The following is a 25,306-nucleotide window of genomic DNA, read 5'->3' as shown; positions in this document are numbered from 1 at the left end:
TGACATAATCAAGCCGGCGCAGAGAGAAAATTTTTTAAGCATAATATTACATCCTAACATAACACAATCCAGTCAAATGGATGGATAAAATCCTGTCCTACATTATTTCCCCCTTTCACTCAAACAGTTCTGCCACATTACAGAACTGTGTACTGAAATCGCTCGTCCCATTTTGCTGACCTGGTGTTATTGGGCTGTTTAAGGTCGTCCTCCTCATCCGTGTCACTGCTGATGGTGATGATGCTGACGGCTGGGCTGGGGGTGTCAGGGATGACGATGGTTTGGCGCGGTGGGTTGTGTTGACTGTGGTGATCTCTGGTGGTGCTACATGCCTGCTCTCCTCCCCATCCCCCTACTCCACCACCACCTCCGCAGGTCTGTGATGGGCCGCAGGTCGAGGACATGCCGTTCTGAACCACGGCACACCGAGGGGGTGTGTTCTCCTTCACTCGTTTGGAGCGTTGAGGTGACGTCACCGGCTGGGTGGAGGACACGTCATATGCTGACATGTTCCTAAGAAAAAATTAAGTTTGCATAAGTACTTTTTTTTAAAGGGTTTAGGGCATGAAATTATGGTAAATCCATGTTTGTGTGTTTTTTTTTTTTATTACATTTTACAATACTATACCATGGATTTAATAGATGTACCTTTTAAATACCATTATATATGAATATTACCACTTGATGGCTTAACTTGGCAGTTTCTTTAATAAGGGTTGTCTGACCTGTTGTTCATCTGGTGCTGCTTGTTCTTTTTGGAGGAGGAGCTATTGTTTGATGGCTGTCTCATGACATGAGCCACACCCACATTAAGAGGTTGCTGAGAGGGCAGGGTGACGTGACCTGCCAGTAAGGCTGGCTGTTGCATAATGGGATTGTAATGGTTGCCATGGGGATGTGAATTCCTGAAACAAAACAAGCATCATTAAAGCATGCCCTTTAAAGTCTACACTACCGTTCAAAAGCAATTTAGATGGTAAATGGTCACTAATTTTTATCTACAGCCACAGCACTACTTGTCAGAATTAAATGCTTCATATATAGGAATAAACACTAATTTTTTTTAGAATCTAGCATTTAGATATCTGTACTATCATCAACTCAAATTTTATCTAAATGAAGAATAAATGCAATGCGACACTTGGCCAGAGGGGGCAGCAGTGGCTGCAGCAAACAGCAAAGGAGCAGAGGACAGCATTAGATCTCAGAGGAGAAATCTCTGTCTGCAGTAAAGTGCGACACACTTCCAGCTGGACTGGCTCAGGACTACCAAGCCCTCCGGGCTGAGCTTAAGGCGCTGATGGGATGATCTGCAGATATCAGCATGTTCATCTGTAATACATTCACCTCATGCAGGACAGCACAACCTGACTCCATTACCCTGTCCTAACCAGAGACACGCTCCTTCACTCACTGTTCTAATACAAGAAACCAATATGAATTCTAAACGAATCCAGAATATATCATACTTAAAATATTCCGTTCCTTCATTCCAGATGAATAATTCAAATGCATGATGGCTTTGTAAGTGCATTTGCAGACTAAGCAACCTAGATAATTTAATCTGCTTAGTTCATAATCTAGGAGATTATTAAAACCCAGTGTTGCGGTACTGAACTGCCGTCAAATATATGGATCACCAGTCATGATATCTTAAAATAGATTGGTTGAGTTCCACTTGCCTGTTTATAATCAGCATGGTATAAGTATGTTTCGGATAAGGAAGTAATTCATTTTAAAATGCTAATGGAGTCACTATTAAACATGATGAAATTGTACTAGATCTTTCCAGCTAAATAAAACAAACACAAGATAAAAGCTTCTGTGGTACCAACATCTAAGCGGAACAGAGTGAAACAGTTGGATTCCAGAAATAAAAATCATTCATTTTCTCCATAAAGAAGCCTTTAAAGACAGACCTACTGTGAGCTACGAGGTTGTTATTTGATGGTAAACGCTTTTGTTGAAGCCATCACTCCACATTATTTCGATTTAATTTAGGACTAATCATGTTCAACAGCAGAAAATGACATTATTTATAATTCTACACAGAAATCTCCACCAATCAGATAATCACGAAGCAAATTGTGCCAAAAGAACTTCAGAACCCACCCACTCCCATAAACCACTGCGATCTTGTACCTTTGTCAAATACTTTGTCATTTTTTGCTTTAAATCAGAGTTTGTAATGTTGTGATTCACCTCATAGTTGGTTGGTTAGGCTCATGGTGTATAACTCTTAAACAAAGACCTTTTTATAAATCCCTACGTGAAAAAATAATGGGAAAATTGCTTCTGGAACCAAGGCCGCTGAAAACTTGGGAGGGCTGCTGAAAAGTTGCAATCTATTGCAAAAACAATGATGGTTTCTCAAACATTCCCCCATCTGCCAATGGTCTTGCCCTCAAACTCACAGCATTGGTTGAGACAAATGTCCATGGGTCAGGATCCCCAAAAAGAGCAATGTTTTAAAAATACCACATAGCCACAGTATTAACACTTTACTGGGAAGTCAACCTACACTGTAAGAAAAAAAAAAAAAATAGGCAAAAACTAGTTTATAGGTACAACAGTTTGCCACTGGGGCGGTACAGTTAAAGGGACAACTTTATACCTTATCTACACCCTAAAGGGGGCGTATTTGTTGCTTGGAGTATGTACCCATGAGAGTTTTTTTGAACATTTTCTGAGAGTTTCCAAATGGTACAATAGTTAATGCATATTAAAGGGATAGTCCACCCAAAATGAAAATGTTGTCATCATTTACTCCCCCTTATGGTTTCCCAAACCTGCATGCATTCTGTGAAACACAAAAGAAGATATTTTGAAGAATGTTGGTAACCAAACAGAGTTTTGGGTCCCTTTGACTTCCATATTATTTTTTGTCCATACTATGAAAGTCAAAGGAACCTGAAACTGTTTGGTAACCAACATTCTTCAAAATATCTTCTTTTGTGTTCAACAGAATGCATACAGTTTTGGAGCAACATGAGAGATGTTAGAACAGAAAAAAGCATTTCGGCATCAAAAAATTTAACACTAATGGCCTAAGAATAAATGTACTATAGCAAGCACAATAGTCGTCTTTAGCAGTGATGGCATAGTGGTATCTCACCTCCAGTTGGCCAGAGGCTGCGAGCTGGTCATGGAGTCGGGGATGACGGTGGCGTGTTGCACGGAGGTGTGTGTGAGCTGCTGCCACGCCGGCGGAAGGAGAATCTGTTGAGTACCAGACGGCCAGGCCTGCTGTAGAGCCAAGATGGAGGGAAAACACAGGGGTTAGCATACAGAGATCAGGTACATCTCCATCAGAAAGTAGAACATCTACAGATAGTGGAGCTCATGTGATCCCATAGAGTTAGATACTGCAGTCGAATAGGATATGAACGCCAACTAGCAACCAACAGCACACGGACTCAGTGACCTTTTGTGATTTAATTGGCATCAGAGTGAAGACCCCGTAACCTGGCACATCAAATCGCAGGGCTGCAGCGCAGCTAAACAGCCCAGAGTACTGCACCAACGTATTTAGAGAGGAGAAAAAGGATACGGCTATTTAGAGAAATGACTGCTAGCAAGTGCAAAACTGTGCCAAACAACCACCAAAGGGTTCATTTAGTTATTTAAGACACAGTAGCATCAGCGTTCGGGCCTTTGAAATTGTTCTAACAAAATATGAACAGAAGAGGTATATTATAAACAATTTTTTAACCCATCCATCTTCTTAGCTAATTATTCTCTTGGTCTGAAATTGAAGATGTGAGCAAGACGGCTTTGAAGCAGCAAATTATGGACAATATAAAAGATCTCCCTCTGGAATAACAAAAAGCTTGTGCCACTTTCGTTGGAACTCTCCCTCCCTCGATTCCTTGGCACTGGTATCTAGATGACAGGGCCCCTGCATACTGCGTACGGCCTTGGCTTCTGCCTATAAAAAAGATAAGACCCTGCCTTAATAAAGAGATGTGGCATCTCCCAGGATGTGTGCTGATGTGTTAGACATTTTCCAAATCAGCTCTGACTTTAATTAAATTCAGGGGCCCTATTCAGAGGCTTTGTGAGGAGCTGCTTTGTATGGTGGGTGAGGAGTACGGGGAGTGCCAGGCATAATTTGCCCAGAGATGTGAGCTTGAAGAAGAGTGTCTGCAACTCTAATAGTTTAATGCAGCTTTATTGATTAGCAGTTTAATGTACAACTAATGAATTGTTCCTTTAATACCCTTTGCACATCTATTTACCAGTCCATCAGTATGGGCCACAGCACTCACACAAAAAAGGGAGGGTGATGGGGAAAGAGTGGGAAAAATGCTTTTACGATGTTTGAAAGGCTGTGATTACACATTTAGCATCATAAAAGAAGTAAATCTTGGCCTTTTTTGGGGGGGGGTTCCAGCTATTTAAGGTAAACTTTCTGGAGTGCATTATTAGAGTGATAATGATTATTACATTTTTTACATTTAAAATAGTTATTTAGTTATCAAACTATAATCATCCTGTCACCGTAATTTGTTTTATTGTGTTTTATCAGTTTTATTATTTTTAAATTGTCATTATTTTAAAATAATTATTTTATAAATATATTTACTAATTTAGCCTCAAAATAAAATAAATAAACTGAATAAATGAATTAACTAAATGAACGAATTAATGAATAAACAAACAAACCTCTACAGCTGACACGAGGAAAAACTAGAACGTTTTATTTTTTGACACTTCCTTTTTATTTCAGCAAAATAAATAAAATAAAATATTAAATAAATTTTTTAACAGTCTTGCAGCAGAACGAAACAAACAAGAACACCTTTACAGCTGACCTGACAGAACCTTGAATGTTTTTTATTTGATATTTTCTTTTTATTTCAGCAAGATATAAAAGAATAAATAAAATAAAAAATCTTTAAAACTGACCAAAGTAAACTGAAATGTTTTTTTTTTTTGACACTTACATTTTACTGTAGAGAAAGAAAGAAAGAACACTTACATTTAGCACCTGATTTAATTTTGCCCGTTGCACAAGGCCTAAAAGTATGTACTTTGAGTATGTGTCAACACCTCTACATACGTCTTTCACAAATGACAACAGTGACATGAATCATTTTATTAGAACTATGTCCCCAAAGCCATTTGCCTACATTCCTGACTCTTTGCATAGTCCTTTCTCACTCTGGGTTGGGTTGTGTAATTGTATCGTTTGGCCTGGAACGCTAACCCAGATAAGAGTAGAGTTTTCCATGAAAGGCCATCTCTGCAACTACCCCCCAACAACTTTTCTGCCCTCACGGGGTGAAAGCCTTTTGTCACCCATGGGGCTCTGAAAGCACCGCCGCTCCCGTGCCAATTTTTTTTTTTACATTTTCTGCATTCCTGTTCCAGATAAAAGCTGAGGCTTTCTAAAAACCTACTCCACTGGCACCAGGAACAATGTGGTCTGGCTGATTGGGTTAAAGGGGGGAGAATGGGCGGTTGAGGCCCTGAAGTAGTGATGAACAAGTATCCCCATCCCCATCCGCCTTTCCTAATGCAGCGCTCCGATAATCACACATGGAATTTATGCACAGGTTCGTGAAGGAACGTGAGGAACAATAAAGATGCATTACAGTACTTAAGCATTTGGGCAGAGCCATGAAACAGCAACACAAGCAAAGCTCAGCAATACTGAAAAAGTGTGCAGATGAATTACAATTATAACCAATTACAACCATCCTATTGCAAATGTAAAAAAAAAATAATAATAATACTAAAAACATCTAGTTTTCAGTATCTGTAGGCTTTCCTTAAAAGGAATTATTCACTCAGTCATCAGGAATAAAGATGAATGTAGACTCAAAAATTCAAAACTCAAAAATATACAAAAGTACCATAAAAGAGACTGGAGCATTCAAACTTCAAAAAAATTGTCAAAACATTGTAAAAAGATCATAAAAATGGTACATATGACTCATGAGTCACATTTCAAGTTTTCTGAAGTCATGATAGCTTTTTTTGATAAACAGACCAAAAATTAGCTGATGGTCTTTTCCTCAAATGAGTTGACCAGAATGAATTACAGCAGTTAACAAATCAAATCTGAACTTTGATTAGTGAATTAATCATTCAGACTGATTTTGCGAACCGGATCAGCTGATTCAAGAAAATAATTCATTCATTCTTTGCTGAAATATTGCTGCTTCTCTCATAAACATGCTATAACGGATATTAACTTTCAGCATGAGTCATATGGACATTTTTGATACTTTTATGGTGTTCCATTTGTCATTTTGGAGCTTCACAGACACATTCCTCATTCACTTTCATTAAACTGAAATGTGTAAACAGAATATTGTTTAAAAAAATTAACTTTTTATGTTCCACAGAAGTAAGGGTTTGGAACAACATGAATGCGAGTAATTAATTTACATTTTTGGCTGAACCTTTCCTTTAATCTGTAGAGTCTTCAAAAAGCAACAAGAGCTCAGCTCAGCAAAACTGAAAATGTTGCGGATAAATTACAAATTAGCTAAACGGCTCTGAACCTCGCCACCCTGTCTCAAATTTAAAAGCCGTCTGGGCCCTGCCTTGCGGCTCCAGAGGGATAACAAATCCCTCAGCATCCAAAGACCTCATTTATAGCCAACCTCAGTCTTGCTCATCAAAGCATGACTTCCTCTAACTCCAGGAATAAAGCACAGTTGCCTGACTTAGTGGAAGCAGGAAAGCAAACCATCAGTGGGGTAAAATCTCCAGTGGGGAAAGACAGGCCACTCCAGTTGCTAGAGCAGAGCATGCAGAGATAAATCCAACTCGACTTCAATTAATCTATTGGCCATGAAATGAGAATGTCTCCTCGATTTTGTTGAAGGGAAAGTGAATTATACTTATATCATTAAAACAAAGTAGGCCATGCTAATTGCTCTTCGTTGGAGCCAAACTCAGATGTAATTGAGATTTTGGGAAAGGCTGAGGGGTGTAATTAGTTTAGGATATGTGGCTATGCATTGTTATGGCAATGGGGGCAATGCCTCACTATACCTGTGTCAGAAGGCCGGGCTGGATCTGTAGAGGTTGGGCACCGGGGGCCTGTGTTACTATGGGAACTGCATTCTCCATCCGCACCGAGTAGCCAGTGTGTTTAGAGGGTGAAGCTTGCAAACCTGGGAAGAAATAACAAGGAAAACACCATTAGATGGCAAAATGTAAGAAATAGCTCAATCAGAAACTAAAATTCTGTCAGTATTTACTCATTTCAAATTTATATGACTTTTTGCAAATTTTGTGTTAACTAGTCCTATAAAATAAGATACAGTTTAGCCAAATCTATATCAGAAATATCCAGGGTTTAGTATAAATTAAATTAGCACCTTGGAAGCCAGGTGGGCAGACGATGAGGGCCTGCTGGAAGGGATCGGGTCGGGCGGCGCAGAGTTGTGGTGCACCGGGTTGGAGGTTCATGGTCCTGGGGGCCACGGCAGCCATAGGGGCCGCAGAAGGCTGGTAGAGTGCAGATTGGTAATTTAGTATGGAGACATCAGCATTGGTAAGGGAAAGGGTGGCACTGGTGGAGGAGGGAGCCAGGTTGGTGGCCTAAAGGAACCGATGGGATCAAACGAACAAACAAAAAAAGACAAACAAAAAAAAGCATGAGGAAGTGGGTGTGGGGATTGGGTGGAGCAACAATGAATGATGAGGGGCAAAATTTCAAATAAGAGCAAAGGATGAAACATAAACTCCTTGAAATATTTCTTGATTTTACAGGATGGATGTACAGAAAATGTTAGCTGATGAAAACAGGCAGGCAGCAAGCACAGAAAGCATGCTTTGTGTTAAATTCTGAGTAATGTCTTAGAGCGAATACCACAATACTGTTTAACTTAAACGCTTTATTAGCTGTTTTTGTGTGCAGACAGCATTAGGGTTCAGGCATTTTCTATAAAATGACTTATTGAGCGTAAGGAAAGAGGAGGTGAGAGAGCTTCAATCAATGCTCTTGTGTTACAGTCTCCATCAATGCTAGGACCCTTCAGCTCATTGAATTTGCTCAGTCTCATTAGCTGCAGATAATGATCCCTCTTTGCGCTAAAGCTATGATTAAATATACACACAGATCTAACTGGTGAGGGGAGAGAAAATCTGTTCTTCAAAAGCCTCTGCACTAGATTTCCCCTCCAGTGCTTTTTAATCCGGCCTGACTGCAGCACATTCATCTGTTTATTCATCTATCAATGTGGAATTTGCGCCGTCTATAAGGTTTGATGAACGAGGGAACTCCCTCTCCTCCATCTAGAACAGTGGACCGAATATGCTTCTCAAAAGAATTGTGCAGGTCCTTCCATCATAGTCACTCTCTCTCGATAATGAAAACATAAGACAAAAATATAGCCAGAAGTAAAAATATGAGTGTGGTAACATCACCAGAGAGAGGAAAGGGCGTGATTTCTGCTCAAAACGAAAAATATGATCCGAGCCATGGCTTAGCAGTTAGCGTATGTGCTCCAATATCAATATTTTGAACTCAGTTGGGAAAAGTGTGAGTCTGGCCTGCTGCTGAGCTATGGTTTGAGCTATGGCTTAGCAGTCTGTGCACATGCAACGACATCAACATTTTGAACCTTGGTGCTAATAAAAGAAATGTAGGTTTGAGTCTGGCCTGCTTATGGTTCTATGCGACCATTTCAGAACTTCAAAAATGAAAACAAATGGCCGGAGCTAGGGCTAGCCGTCTGTGCACATGCTAAGACATCAAAATCATGAGGCTTGGTGCTAATATAAGAAATGTGGGTTTGAGTCTGACCTACTTTTGTTCCCATGTGCCAACTGAAAACTTCCAAATATAAGACTATTCATGGCCTTTTCATGATCCCATGTTTGTTCCTGTTTAGAACTTCCAAAACAAACAAACAAACAAAAAATGGTCTGAGCTATGGCTTAGTGGTCAGCACACATGCTCTAAAATCAATGTTTTGGGCTTATTTGGGGAATTTGGGTTTTAGTCTGGCCTATTCATGGTCCCATTCACCTACTCAGATCTTCCAAAACTAAAAAAAAAAAAAAAAAATGGTGTAAATTGTCTGATCTATGGCTTAGGGAGCTGTGCACATGCATCAAAATGTTGAGCCTTGGTGCTAATATGAGAAATGTAGGTTTGGGTCTGGCCTGCTCTTATTCCCATGCACCAATTCAAAATTTCCAAAACTGAAAAAAAGGTCTGTGCCATGACTAAGCAGTCAGTGCACAATATCTATATTCTAAGCCACAGAGCTCATATGAGAAATGTTTGAGTCGGGCCAACACATGATCTAATCTGCCTGTTTAGAATGTCCAAAGCTAAAAAAATGGTCTGAGCTATGGCTTAGGGGTCATTTGGAAAATTTAAGTTTGAGCCTATATATGATCCCATGTTCTTGTTCAAAACTTCTAAAATTTAAAAATGGTCTAAGCAATGGCTTTGTGGTCTGTGCACACACTCCAACATTAAAATGTTGAGCAGTGAAGCTGATATAAGAAATGTGGGTTTGAGCCATAGACTGTATAAAAATATGGACATAGTGTCCGTGACGTCACCCGTAGACTCATGAAGAGCTTTTTGAAGCTCAAAGTGTGCAGAGCGGGTGGTCTCCATCTTGGCAGCGCGTCACCGCGCGTCACTCCTGGATAATCGAAAATGGGCAAAAAGGCGGGAGCTGGTTGCTGAAACCACGCCCACCTAGCTTGATGGCGGTGACAGCAGTGGCAATCCACCTGTCACTCAAGTTGACACGCCCTTAATTATATAGAACTTTAAGGCTTAATATAATTTAAATGGATGAGTTCTAAAAAAATTCACCCCCTCACAGTTGTCATGAAGGGCAAAATTAGCTATATAGACCAAAATCATTTTTTGAACCAGAGCTGTGGCCCTCCAGGGATTGAGTTTGAGACCACTGCTCTAGATGGTATGAGTGCATTTCCATGTAAAATGCCTGTCATTTCTTCTAAGATATGGACGAAATTGAACAATACAATAGACAAAAAAAAGATGTACCTAATGCTGGCACACCATCAAAACCTGTTTGTTTAATAGAGGCTAGTGTTATTTACTTTCAGCTGTTACCAAAGCAATACTGTTTCATCTCATGCCACCGCTAGTAATTATAGACTTTTCATTAAGGTTTGTATGGGGAGAATTCAGTACACCGCTTTTCATTTTTCATTTTTCCCATTTAGCAAGGCCGACGAGCACCAGGGGAGAGAGTTAATCAATACGCCGCCATGGCATTCATCACACAAAATAAACATTTCAGCCTCACAGCTGGCTAATGCTACACAAGCTTTCCCTTCGAACACATCGAATGCCCTACACAACGTTCTTCTCATGATATTAGAGTGAGGCAGGAATGCTATAACATTACAGCCGAATGACTTTTTGACATTAGACATGTTTATTCGAAGGGGAAAGTCACGGTTTGGGCTGATCTAAGAACTCAAAATATAGGCATTATGGGATTCATGCCTGGCTCTCTGTCAGCAGTTTAGACAAACGCTCCCTGGTGAAGCTAAACTGCACTGAGGCAAAACAGGATGAAACAAAAGGAGAGAAGGAAACAAAGTGGTGCAATCCTTAAGGCTGCAAAGTAGTAAAATGCAAGCCAAGCAGGAAGAAGAGGCTGTCATGTTGTTAATCAGCATATTGTGACAGAGGGCTGCAAGGCTGGAAACACATACTCAGGCACACATACACACAGCCCAAATGGCCCATGATATGACTAGTGTTCTGTCCAGTGAAGGAAGTCATCCGATACTGTCAGTAGTCAATGGGCCAATGCTACTCTAATTTCTTTGGACTGTCCCACTGCAAATGAGTCTGTGCATGTAATACAATTGATTATCTGCAGCTTTAAGAGAAACTAAAGTGAGCTAAGGATCGTTTGAACTGAATTCAAATAAAGTTTTCAATCATTATAGCTCGGTGCTGTGTGCATTCTGACCTAGCTGTAGTTTTGAGGTTGAAACTGCATAAAAATTACCTAATAAATTCAAAACCAACAAAATTCCACTTTTTATGATGTGCTCAAAATGAAACTGGTCCATACAGCACAAAAATATTAATGTTACTTTTTTCAGTAAAATATCGTAACATCCATAAAATTACAAATATTTACTTGAGAAGCAAAATTGCATAATTTTCTTGTTATAAGCACAACATTTAACACAGTTTACTTTAGAGAGTATTATGTTCAGAATAAGGGAAGATCTTTTTTTTAATATTGTAAGTTGTTTATGATCTTGTATTTTTTTTGTTTGTTTATTTATTATCTGGCTTCTTAAGTACATTTATATTGTTTAAGGATTTTTAAAATCATATTTAACAAGAAATCAAGACAAAATTTCGATTGATGTTTTCTACACAATTGTTTCTTTTTTTTATTAAAAAATTATTAGTTACATATTACAAATATTTAATAATGTAAAAACTGAAATAACTTTTACATATTTATGATCTTATAATTTATTTAATTATATTTCTTATCTTCGTTGTCAAATAAATTTATCTTGTTTAACGATTTTTTACTGGAAATAAAAAAAAAATACAGATTTTTTGCAAACATTTCTTTTATAATAAATTACTTTTTAAAAATTACAAATATTTAATCATTTAAATATTTAAATAATACTTCAATATTTATGATCTTGTAATTTATTACCTTCATTTTCAAGTATATTTATCTTGATGATATATTGTGGTGCATTAACTAATTTTCGTTTTAAACACATTTGTTCATTTTAGCTTAAAGGGTCATTTTTAGCAATTTTGACTCCGCTAGTTCAGAAACGACAATGACAATGAAGAAGTTAAATTTGTGTTTTACAAAAACTAAATAGTATCTAAAATGCCAAAAGTACAAATTAGAGATGTGGCTTACCTATCATAACTTAAACTTTATTTAAGAACGATAAAATGGGAAGTTGCTAGTTAGATGTGATAATGTAAATGTGTGTGTGTGTGGATACTGACCTGACTATGCACAGTGTTAAGATGGTTGTTGAAGGTCATGGTGAGATTGGTGGAGGTGCTGGGGGCTACATGTGTTATAAAGGGCGTCTTGCTCTGATTGACTGTATCGTACATGTTCACCCGACGCTTGCAAATCTCCATGTTCTGGAAGCAGGATTTGACGCTGCAAGAAAAAAAGACATGGTCAGCGAGCTAAACATAATTTGATAAAACTACATAACCTTTACAACTAATGTTGGAGTAGTGTAGTTCAACTGACTGTGTGCTGTGTGGGAAGTCCAGCAAGTGTGTCATTGTGACAAAGGGGTGGTTGAGTGTCTCTATGGGCGTTATTCTCTTGTCTGCGTCGATGGTCAGCATCTTGGTCAGCAGGTCAATAAACTCCCTTCTGTCTGCCTTCTCCGCCAGCATGTCGCTGCCCTCCAAGTCTGTGGTCATATTCACCTGCATACAGCAAAAGAGAGAAGATGAGAGCGAGAAATGAAAGAGAGAGACAGACTGACTGAAGTACAGAGACCAACAAGTACTTTAGGGATCCTCAAACAAGGTTAACCAGCTCTTGTCTTCTTTTTTCAGATGCAACATTGACTAACACATCGCCGTGGAATCTGTGCCCACAGAATTCCTCAGAAAACAAAATCCCAAAGAATTCCATAGAATTACACATATTTAAAATAAGAATCACAAAGTCAATCAACACAGAAATTGTAGGAAAAAAAAGTTTACTGCTGTAATGCTTTAATGCAAAATTTAAAAAGTTCATATTTGTAAATGCACTGGACAGTGATAATCCATGAATGTTTATCAGCAGGGTAAATTAGCTACAATGATTGCAGAATAAATCATCCTTAGCAGCTGAATGTGTGTTGAATGCGAGCCTGTGTTCCCAAATCATCTGTCTTCTGATCCAACTTACATCTTACAGCTTTTGTAAATAAAACATGTGAGAATTTCTGTGTGAATATCTCCCACAGTGCTTGACGTGTACAACTCTATTAATATACACAGGTCTGTCAGTCAAAAAGTGTGCGTGTTCTCAGAGGGCAGCGGTAACCTTTCTGATATTCCCAAATATTTGCCCTTACATTTACAGATATTCACTTAGGAATCTGTCTGAGATTGTGAAAATAAACAAAATCTGATATATAATTTAGTTTCACCTTTAAAATGTTTTAAAAAGGCTAAAAGTTTTAATGTGACCTTTATATTTAAACAAACAAATTGTAGGTCATATTAAAACAGTGACCTGTAATATATGATAGAAAAATACACATGTATAATAATATAATATGACAATATTAAATATAATTTAATAATATAATAAAACAATTTAATCTGTTCATACAATGCATATGAAAAGCAGCAAATTAAATAAATATTTACTAAATATACATTTTAGCAAATATAAAAAACAAAAGCATAGGAAAAAAGTTAAAAAAAAAATTTGAAAAAAAATTATATATATATATATATATATATATATATATATATAAATATATATATATATATATATATATATATATATATATATATATATATATATATATATATATATATATATAAAAGTTACAAATTTGTTAAAATAAAATCAGACCCTTAGTACATAAAAGTACCTGTATTTAAAGAAATGTGCTTATATTGTCTGATAGGATGTTTTTCCAGAGGTGAAAAGCAGTGCAGCGGAGCTTTTTTATTGGGAATCCCTTTCAGCGATGGCGAACGCATTTTTCATATCGCCATGCTGTTTATCTGTAGCATAACCTCCCAAAGCTATCAGATAAACCGACAGTCACCAGTGCAAATCACAGCCCTTTTTTATGCATGCTATTTTAGTCCTGCTATGTCTCTCTCTCTGTTTTCCATCACCCTGCTGCATGATAAAGAAATAATCTTTGACACGAGAGGAAAAATAATAATTCAGGATGTAAAATATGAGCTGCAAGCAAAGGGAGTGACTGCATAGCTACAGTACACAAATCTCATAAAAACAGATATGCACACACTTGAAGATGAACTGTGAACTGTCTCTTGAAGATGATGAAACCAAGAACAATCATTCTTGCTCTCCATTTCACATCTGACTGTTATATTTTAATCAGCTGAATACACAAGTGTTGTATCTCTGAGTGCAACAATTTAAAGACAGGTGCATATCATGAAAAGAGCTGTGCAGATGTTTCACATACAAACTGACAGTGCTACAACAGTAGAAACTGAGAAAACACACACACACACACACACATCTGGTTCACTATCCTTGTGGGGACTCCCCATAGGTGTAATGGTTTTTATACCATACAAACTGTAATTTCTATCGCCCTACACTAAGCCTATCCCTCACAGAAAACTTTGTGCAATTTTACAATCTCAAAAAAACTCATTCTGTATGACTAACAAACTTCTGTACCCATGAGTTACAGAAGTTTGGGGACATAAGTCCCCATGAGTTGGTGTGTATTCAGGTTTAAGTCCCCACCAGTATAGAAAAATGTGTACACACACACAGTTGTTCTAAAGTCTGTAGCCTCTAAAACATCAACTGTTGAATGAAGGTGACTTATTTATTCAAAAATAAATAAATAAAATAAAGGCCACCTTAACTTGTTTGTTTGCAAATTATTATTTTTGTATAATTAACAACAACAATAATATTTATTATTTATTAAATTATTAATAATGATACAGTTATTATTATTATTATTTAGTTTTATTTCAAATCATTTTTATTTTATTTTATGATTTATTATGAAATAAATAAACATTTTCTCTTTGTTGATGGCCAGCTTTGTATAATAATAATAATAATAATAATAATAATAATAATAATTTTTTAATTTGCACTAATATTATTACTATTAGTTTATTTTACTATAATTAATAACAACAACAATAATCATACTTAATAAATGTAGTAGTATTTATCAATTAATAATTGTAATAATTTATTAATTGATTAAATGTGTTTATTTTATTATTTGTTATTTTTATTATTAATAATGAATTACTTTAGCTTCTTTTTTTTTTTTTTTTTTTTTTTTTTGAGTATGCCTAATACCTTCCAGCTTATTAAAGGCACTTGAAAATATACATTTTTCATGCTTTTATGTTAATGAAGTCTTACAACAGCATGGTGGTATGAGGATGTCTTTACCGAAATGTTTTCGACTGTACAGTACTGTACTACAATAAGTGTACTAGCCCAGTGCAGTAAACTGGACTACAGAGCAAGTCAGTACTTAGATCATAACATCAGAGGACCTGATCTGAAAATGAGGCTCTGAAGTAGTGTTGTGAAGGACATGAACATGGATACATTATAGATTAAGTGTATCCAAGCATAAGCATATTTCCATGAATTCATCAGAATTTGCTGTGAATTAGATCAGCTGTTTTTATCTGATGAACTGGGATGGAGTCCGTTCTTATGGGAAAAATCCAAATTGAGGTTTGCGTCACTGTTGGCAAAAACATGACCCGGCCTGTCCAGATATCTGACGACCGGCCGGTGATGAGGCGTGCTGATTTCAATAACTCGCAGAAGGCAAAAGTTCAGAAGTCATGTGTCTTATCACTGAATAGCTCCAAGGGGAATAAGGTTCCCATGCACCATTGTGCTCTTAAGTCATGTCCTAAGTTACATAACATCAAAGTTTTCTGTGTAACAGAGGTGTGAGTATTACTGGAAACTTGCCACACAGACAAAAAACATTTTTGAGGGTGAGGGAGGTTATTATTAGCCATGAGCCAGATTTCTGCTCCTATTGAAGCTGAAGCATGTTTTCTGGTACGAACAAAGGTACGATACTCCTACCTGTGCCATATCATCCAGGCAGTTGAAGATGTACTTGCGAGCTTCTTTAGATTTGATCCCCGTCTCTGCCTCATGGTCCTCAGGTGTCTGCAAATACAAACAGGAATACTGTCAGCAATATCCTGATTCATCTTTCAAAATGGTTTAAAAAAATTAATAAATTTAAACACTGGAGAAGAGCTTTCAACATCAGGAATAAGCCAGGAGAGTTCATCCACAAATAAAAATGTATTTACTCACTCTCATGTTGATTTAAACCTGTATGACTTTCTTCCTTTTGTGGGACATGAAAAAAGATATTTTGCAGAATGTTGGTTACCAGATAGTTTCCGTCCCCATTGACTTCCATTGTAGTTAATGGGAACTGAAATTGGTTATCAACATTATTCAAAATATATTTTCAGTAGAAGAAATAATTGCTTAGCGGTTTGAAACGACACGAGCGAGTAAATGATGACAGACTTTACATTTTTGGGTGGACTGTCAATTGGATTAACATCATGAAAATCAGTTGGGAAAAGTAATGCGACTTACAACATGGAAAGAAAGTTTGAAATTTGGAATGAAACCCACAGTAAAGAAAACTCACAAATTAAATCGTATTCACATATCAATTGTTTCTCCTAGGCAGCAAGGGAGAGCAAATTGAGACATACAGTATGCTGAAGAGTTCTGCTTCTTTTCATTTTCTCTTGAAAAGAATCTCAAATGTGTTTGCTACTGAGGACATCTCAACACAATCTCAAACTGTGCTCGAATTAGCAAAAATACCAAATTTGTTATCAAAACAAGTCAGAGATTTCAATATGAATTTAAATATTCCTAAATAATCCCTTTCAAGTCCAAATTATTTGGAGTATGCTGTCCATGTTAATTTTAAATCAACAGTATGTTTCCTTTTTAAAATCATTTTAGGAGAAACGTCTGAGATAAAGTTGACACTTAAACGGAACATAACTGAAAACTTCATTAAGATTCCTGAACTATGAAAGATAAAACCTTATCTCTGGGAAGTACTTGACACTGGGTTGAGTATTTCTACAGTCCAAGACAAAAGCATTGAGGGCCAAGCTTGGAGTTGCAATGGGGTTCAATAACATCAAAGTTTCCCCATGTGAGGCTTTGCAAGGTTCACCAAAAGTTAATCTAGAGAGAAACTCTATTGACTGTGGGCAACCAGCCACCGGCCCGGTAAGGACGGGGGAATGTGGAGAGAAACAGAGCATACAGGGACAGAAGAATGAAAGAGAGAAAGAGAATGGGACATTAAGCGGGATTTATCCCACGTCGCACTGGTTGCCAAGTCCTCTCACACAAAACCCATTTAGCTCACATTAGCCTCTTGGTGTGTTTACAGGGTGTAGTAGATGCATCAGTTTAACTTAGTTTAGAGAGTGAGGGAATAAGAGAGAGAGAGAAAAAAAAACATTGTCGCTGCATATTATATGCGAACCGAGTGAGACTAATTAAGGAAGTGAGAAAGAGAAACAGGGTGAGGGAGTTTACCTTCAGTCTCCATAGAGGATAGGTGGAGTCAGGGTCTCTGTTGAAAAACCTGGTTGTTTTCGTCCCTGCGCTTAACAGATACTCTGCTGGCAAGCCTTGCGTTTGAGAGATGTACCGGATCTGGTGGAAGACAAACACAGGCGATAGGAGATTTACAACTAACGTCTCACATTTAGTGACGTGACATACAGCCAAGTATGGTGACCCATACTCTGCTCTCTGCATTTAACCCATCCAAAGTGAACACACACAGCAGTGAACACACAGTGAACACACACCCGGAGCAGTGGACACGCAGCCATTTATGCTGCGGCACCCGGGGAGCAGTTGGGGGTTTTTGTTCACTCCGAGTCGTGGTATTGACGGCCCGAGACTCAAACCCACAACCTTAAGGTTAGGAGTCAAACTCTCTAACCATTAGGCCACGACTTCCCCTGGGTTAAAGATGGGTTTAGTGCTGGATATTCAATGCTTTAATGTACACTTAAAGGGGGGGAGGAAAAGGGGATTTTCTTGCTTGTTTAATATATAAAGTTTTAATATACTACATGTTGACATACAGTCACAATGCAAAGTCTATTTAATGAAACTAAGCTGCAAAAACAGCTCATAGTATTAAAAGACATCAAGTCGAAATGACTTTTTTTTTCTTGCCTGCTTAAATGGAAGTAAAAAAAAATAGCAAATTGCATTTCATGTTGACTTTAAGAGAAAAGAGTTGAAATGAATAAATAACAAAAAAGCATAAATTATAATAAAATTAATAAAGTTCAAGTTTGGAGATCTCTGCATATTTGTATAGTAAAGACATTTAACTAGCAGAGGATCTAAACAGCATAGACTGACTTCTTGGTCCAATATAAAGTATGCAAATTTAAGGCAACATGATTTAATGCAGCATGTAATATTGCATGAAAGTAGAGCAGATTTTTTAAATACATTTCATTTGGAATGTATTATTAGATAGCAATTTCTTAAAAACAGAAATGCTGGAGCCTGACATCAAAGTCTTCAAAACATCAATGCATATGACAAATAGAACACAAAGTCTATAGTTTACAGTATGCAGTTTTCAGTGCTGGGTAGTAACTGATTACATGTAATCTGGATTATGTAATCAGATTCCAAAAATGAGTAACCTGTAATTAGATTATATTACGTATTACATTATATTTTTTAAAATGCTCATAATCAGATTTCAGTTTTAATACAATAATGTTAATAATAATAATTTTCAAGGACTTTTCTAAGATATACAAGTCTTAAAATACAGTAGCAAAAACAGCCTGTTTAATTCTAATGATCAGGGTGCAAATGGTAATGAAAAATGAAATGATTCTGTTTTTGGTGCAAGCAACCTTGACTAATATTGTAAGCGGACTTCTGGGAAAAGCAATAGTAAGCTGCATGACATTTTGTCTGCCTAAAAACATATCAGTCACTTGGCCGCCACGCTGATGACACAACTTCAACATTCCAGCTTTAGAAGCCGAGTAAACAGCATCTGTGATGAATGCTGTCACCATGAGACTGATTTCCCCTGCCAAACCCTCTTTTTACAGGTCTGTCCGGTGCTGCAATTACACAGAACGCCATTCACACACCTGAAAGATGTAAATACAAGAGCTTGGCAAGTGAAAGAATCCACAATAATAATAATCTCTTCCACGGCCCCTGCCAAATGGCCAATCTCGTATCCTGAGACCGAGCTCATAGCTGCTCAAGAGACCTTGATCACTGTGTTTGGCTCATTTACCGTCTTGTGAAACAGAATAGCAGTTTTTTTCCATTCACTTTTTGAGGATTCTTGCTGGTGATTTCAAAGTGCTGTAATTAAAAATGAGACTGGAAATAACTTCTGAAGTTTTGCTTCTGAGTGAAAATCTAAAGTAAACAGGGCAGCCGAGGTGGAATGTCATGAGTCCTTGCTTCCCAATCACAAGACTTCATGCACCAAATGAGGAGCTGAAAAAAATATCCTATTACTCTGTAGTACACAGAAATGGCAGGAGACAAAACTGCAAAGTCCTTTGCTGGGTTAAAGATGGGTTTGGTTTGCTTAGAGCTAGAACATTGGCCTTGGGCTGTTCCATGAAGCCAGAATCTTTTTTTAAGAGAAGGAAGAGAGCTCGGGATCTGGGCTAATTGGGAAGGTTGTGGCATGTGTCCAGAACTACGGAGGGGCCACAGAGAGATGACACACACACACACACAGCACTTCAGGATTCAGGAAAGCTGACAGAGCAGGGGCCCAGCCAAGAGTCAGATTTGTTTTCTCTCTCTTAAGCACAAACAGTAATTTAGGGATTCACAGCTATTTTCTGAGAAAGGAATTCTCTCGGCAGAGCCACACATACACACAATGTCACGCACACAAAAAGCAAGACTCTGCTTCATTTCACTAAATGAATATCATTCAGGAAATCTCATTCTTGTATTATTACTGACCAGTGAATTACAAAATAGAAACAGTCAAGGATGGATTATGGCATGGGTCAACGGGCCCCTGAATGCCAGGGGTCTGACACTAAGTCATTGAAATGCAACGATTTATATTAAACAGTGAATAAATGTGTGCCCATGACAGTAAGTGGACAGTGCTGTCACTGTTGAAATGTGTTAAATATAAAGTGTGCATACTGAAAATCTGTCTTTTGTGAATATTTCTCACAACTGCTGCTTAATATCTTATATCTGCGATGCAAGATGTAATTTCCAAACAAGAAACTGGAATTACAATTACTTAAAGTCTACATCAGTTCGATTTTTATCAGCTATTTGACAAAGTTGAGATTACGAGATATAGTCGGCGCCAATAGCCTTTGTGTGCTATGGGCGTCCCGAGTTTGAATCCCAGCTCGTACACCTTTCCCGAGCACGCCCCCTCTCTCTCTCCCACTTCGCTTCCTGTCATTATACTGTCCTAAATAAAATCTAAATAAAGGTAAAAACGCCCAAAACAAATATATATATATATATATATATATATATATATATATATATATATATATATATATATATATATATATATATATATATATAAAATTAGGATATTATGTTACACCTGTGAAAAAATAAAAATTCTAATTTTTGAATGTAAAGTCACACTAACAAGATTTGGAGATGGTATGGGTTATTAAGATTTTTTACTGAAGTCTCTTACGCTCACTAAGGCTTGATTTGATTAAAAACCACAGGAAAAAAAAAAACATTAATATCGTGAAATATTACCATTTAAAATAACTGTTATCTATATTTTAAAATGCAATTTATTGCTGTGATGGCAAAGCTGAATTTTCAGCAGCAATTACTTCAGTCTTCAGTGTCACATGAACCTTGTTTATTTGGAACTTAAGAGACATTATCAATGTTGAAAACAGTTGTGTAGCTTCACATTTTGTGAAAACTGCAATATTTTATATATATATATATATATATATATATATATATATATATATATTCCTATATATATATATATAATATATATATATATATATATATAGATTCTATGATGAATATAATGTTTGAAAGAACAGCATTTATTTGAAATAGAAATCTTTTGTTAAATCAATTTCTTTACTGTCACTTTTAATAAATTTAATGCATCTTTGCTAAATAAATTTCTTTCAAAAAATAAAATCTTACTGACCCCAAATGTTTGCATGTATATACAGTAACAAGATATATATCTTGTTTTTCATGCTATTCTTATGGTGTGCAGGGTTTCAAGGGAGTGTCTCCACAGAGGCTGGTTCCCCAGGTGTCCCAATCCATCCTTGGTAACAGCCGCTTGGGAACAGCCAGGATAGAGTACAACAAATACCCTCAAATGCACTAATGGTAGAAACCTCAGACAAGCTGAATGTCAGCACATGTATGAAACTTTGGATGACTTCATCTTCAGCTCTATTCTGTTTCCATTATAATCCATTAAAGAATTAGACAAGTCTTACCTGGTCATACTCAGACGCTCCGGGGTAGAGCGGCCAGCCCAGAAACAGCTCAGCAATGACACAACCCAGGGACCACATGTCTATGGCCTCACAGAATGGCAGACCCAGGATGATCTCTGGAGCTCTGCAGGCACACAGAAACGGAGGATGAACTTTAAAAATAGAGTCACAGCAGAACAAATACAGTTTTAAAAAATGTACTTAGCTATAATGACCAGTCTACAGTATACATTATCCCACTACATATACTACATTATACTACATTATCCCCATTTTTTTAAATTGTAAATTATGTAAATGATTCCAATTTACAAAAGTCTGGTTAAGTGCACATTTTCTGGCCCACAACCAGTTCATGTGCAACCCATTCCATTCAGCCCAAAGCTGGCATTCGTTACACTGCAGCCGTAAGACCTCATTGTACCCATTTAAGTTGACTGAGCTGAGTAATAAAGACAAACACTGAACGCATTTTGTTGCCACGGACACAGCGGGTGAGTAGGGAGGAGAGAGACGGTGCGTGACGCGGCATTACTCTGGGTGCTGCATGTGAATCACCATTCTGAGGATAGACGGAGGGCCACTCTTTTGGTTAGAGGGATTGAAGACAAATAAATGCCATATGGAAGGGGAAAAAAGAGCGGGACATGTGTGGAAAGACAAAGAGACTGATGTTGGGAATGGAGAGACGTTTCAGCAAGCCTTAAAGGTGGAACAAATGCAGCACACCCACACACACACACACACACACACACACACACACACACACACACACACACACACAGAAAGAGAGAGATAATAGACTGACGCCTCAGTTTTAGGGGTGTCAGTAGAACACAGTCATATTATTTGTAAAGACAGCATTGGACATTCTAAGAACAGCCTGTACCCTAGTATTGTTACCATTAACCAAAATTAATACCTACTTAAAACAGATTAAAGTTGGTATTTTTAGAAAATTAAAACCAACAAACAAAACTAGTAAAAAGCCAAAAGTACATAACAAAAAAATAAACCACTTCAAATTTAAATCACATACAAGTGAATTTAAGCATCACACATTATAATGTACAGTACGAAAAATGAATATTTATTTTGAGATTTACTAAAGATTACATTGGACAGTGTTATTAAATAATTAGTGTTCGTAGAGATCAACTTGATTTAGATGTCGACATAGATAACCCTAAAGCAAAAATCAAGGAAATTAGTATTTTCAGCACACAATTAATCAAATATCAAAATAAATATCCAACATAAAAAAACCTAATGTCATCCACCCCTAATATTTCAATATGAATTTTTCTCATTAAATATGATTTCCATATTTTCATATTTCGCCAACAATTTGACATCTCATTTGTTTCTATTTTTATTTTCCCTAAGGAAGTGAAGAATAAACATCTGGAACAAAACAGAAACAAAATACTTCTGACAGGCGCCCCAAGGGCAAGAAAAGACGCAGTTTGGCAGTTAGATCTCCCATTGGCTTTTGTGCAAGGTATATAGCACATGACATCACCCTTCTGAAGTGATGTCATTGCAAACAGCCTCACGCCTGCTGGTCTGCCTGCTCGATATCATTCAAATAAGCTACAGCGCTACCAGCCAAAAGTAGCTCTGTGACACTGAGGACGCATTACGGCCGCCACGTATGCAAATGCATATCCCACTTCAATCTTTTCTCTCCCTTCTTCCAATGCCATATGCAAAACAGACCAGCAGCTGCTGATGCAGGGCTTTCGGCGGGTGTGATAAACACAAACACACACGGCACTAAATATCATCCTCATTCTCTCACGTATAAAACGTCTGCTCATAATGCAAAAATCTGTGGTGAGAAATTCACAGCCCTGTTCCAGTTCCACACACACGGAAACGAGCTCCCATACATGCAGATGTGATACAGAGAGTGTTTTGAGTTCATTTGTGGTTCATTTTGCATACCTAAAACCTGTCAGGCTGTGACCCTGCAGGTGTGTTTGTGTGTGCATGCATGTCATTGCGCAGCTTACATGTATGCAAGGGTGACATTATGCACAAAAGTGCAAACATCTGTTCCTGGTGTTGATATTTGCATGGCAAGCCCAATGCACCCATGCTGTGGGAGTCATTTCTTGTACACAATGCCACTCAGCATAGTGCAAACGAGCACAGGAGCAACATGTACTGCTTTCAGAAGGTCTTCACACCCATCAGAACCACTGCAGTCTGCAAATAATCTCCAGGTTGCTCTGGGGTAAATGGTTTTGTGGATATGAGGTCAGGCAAAGGTTATCACACACAGTGAAAGAATGCTTTTTGGTTCCAAACGGAAGAATCGTACTCCTTCTGAAGTCCTCAGTCATGCACACATGCATGCACATGCTCAATCAATTGCTATTTGAGGCTCTGACATGATTCTGTGTGGGCATGTCAAAAAGCATCGATCACAGCTGACCTTCAATACGGACCACTACTCATAACCACAGACACAGATGCCCTGCTTTTCATTTCAGTCCACAACTCTCTCATAGTGCCATTATGCTTTTTATACAATTAGGACATTACTGTATAGTATATTGTATTTTATTAATATGCAATAATAAATAATATGTAAAAAAAAAAACTATTATATATATATATATATATATATATATATATATATATATATATATATATATATATATATATATATATATACATACACATATTATACACACACTGTAAAAGATTAAGTATGTTTCACTATTTCACTACTTCAGTGTGCAATTCAATGTGATATAAATCTATATCGTTTCAGCTATTGCTTAACAACAACAACAACAACAACAAAAGTGTTCAATTTAAATGTAGGAAATCAAACATCAAAACATCCGAATGTAGTGTAAAACCTGACATGGTTTTAAAAAAATGAATATGGTATTACCATGATTTTTTAGATGCACCAAGGCAGTGCTATTATATTGTTATTCATACATCATGTAAATACCATGGTAATGTACTGTATATGAAAATGGTTATTATCTAGAACCATGGCATATACAGTACAATCAGTGTTACCATATCACCACCACCACAGCATTATCACAGCTTATTACATTATCATGCAAATCATGAAACTATAACAGCTATGTAGCCAATCATGGGACAGTGGTCAATTAGTAGCAAAAAAATCAAAACTAAAATATACAAAAAGAAAAGCTAAGCATTTTAAATGATGTTGCTTGCACAATAATCAATACTTATATGGTCATAAAAACAATAAAACAGAGCAATGAAAAAAATGGTTCTCAGCAATAATAATAATTTTGAAGGACTACACAAGAAATGTAGTGGGATTTTCAAAGTTGTTAGAGAAGATGCCAGTTATTTATAGTTTTCCGATGGTCAGCGTCATTCTTTTCCCCTGCTTCAAATGACAAAAACCTTGATCCTCTGATGCCCGCTGACTGGCCACACTCCCTCGCAATCAATTTTAATATTCATGTCATCGCAGCGCACTAAAGCAGCGGAAGCTGAAAGTTCCCGGAGTGCCATTTTAATAAACATTGTGTGAGACGGGCTCACCGAGGGGGACATCTACCGCACACCTGCGACTGACGGGGAAGCAAAGAGAGATGGAGCGAGAGAGCGAAAAGGACGAAGAAGGAAAATAAGAGTTGGTGTGACATAAAGAGAGGCACAGACAGAGAGAGAGAGAGAGAGAAGGGAGGTAAATAACGGAGACAAAACAAACAGTCCAGGAGTGTGAGAACAAGAGAACGAGGGAGGCAGGGGGAGCTGTTTAGATTTCATCTCCACGGAGGTGGAGTATGGGGACATTTCTCCACAAATTACTAAAACAACCTTGAAACTAGTCCTCCCTTTTATTGTGCTCGTTTTGTTGGAGTGCTCTCAAGGCCCTGTGAACCTCACCCTCTCCCGCTCGCTTCAAAATCGCTGACAACGCTGTCACTCTCTCAACTCCCTATTCTTCCATCATTAGCATTCCCAAGACAGAAAGTGGAGAATGAGGGAGAGTGAGGGGGGAAAAAAGCAAATTGATGACCCTCTCTCTGTAAATTGCATTGGTCTATTCACATTTGT

The 25,306-nt window shown here is 37.4% G+C and overlaps 1 protein-coding gene across 3 annotated transcripts in view; it reads right to left on the bottom strand.

The window, feature by feature from the left end:
* Positions 1-25,306, bottom strand: part of hipk2 (homeodomain interacting protein kinase 2) — a 97,581-nt gene that overhangs the window by 4,565 nt on the left and 67,710 nt on the right. For 2 of the 3 annotated variants that reach the window (XM_042775501.1, XM_042775502.1), the window contains exons 3-12: positions 21,239-21,362; positions 17,286-17,405; positions 15,780-15,866; positions 12,228-12,412; positions 11,969-12,131; positions 7,338-7,560; positions 7,009-7,130; positions 3,116-3,246; positions 726-905; positions 181-513 (exon numbers count right to left, since the gene is read on the bottom strand). In XM_042775501.1, coding sequence (XP_042631435.1) covers positions 181-513; positions 726-905; positions 3,116-3,246; positions 7,009-7,130; positions 7,338-7,560; positions 11,969-12,131; positions 12,228-12,412; positions 15,780-15,866; positions 17,286-17,405; positions 21,239-21,362 — 1,668 coding nt within the window. The remainder of the gene's footprint in view (positions 1-180; positions 514-725; positions 906-3,115; positions 3,247-7,008; positions 7,131-7,337; positions 7,561-11,968; positions 12,132-12,227; positions 12,413-15,779; positions 15,867-17,285; positions 17,406-21,238; positions 21,363-25,306) is intronic. The other variant, XM_042775503.1, reaches the window with a different exon arrangement.

This window comes from Cyprinus carpio, chromosome A18, assembly GCF_018340385.1.
Source record: "Cyprinus carpio isolate SPL01 chromosome A18, ASM1834038v1, whole genome shotgun sequence".
Classification (NCBI taxonomy): domain Eukaryota; kingdom Metazoa; phylum Chordata; class Actinopteri; order Cypriniformes; family Cyprinidae; genus Cyprinus; species Cyprinus carpio.
Note: the sequence above shows the minus strand (reverse complement) of the source record. Positions and strands in the feature narration are given on the sequence as shown.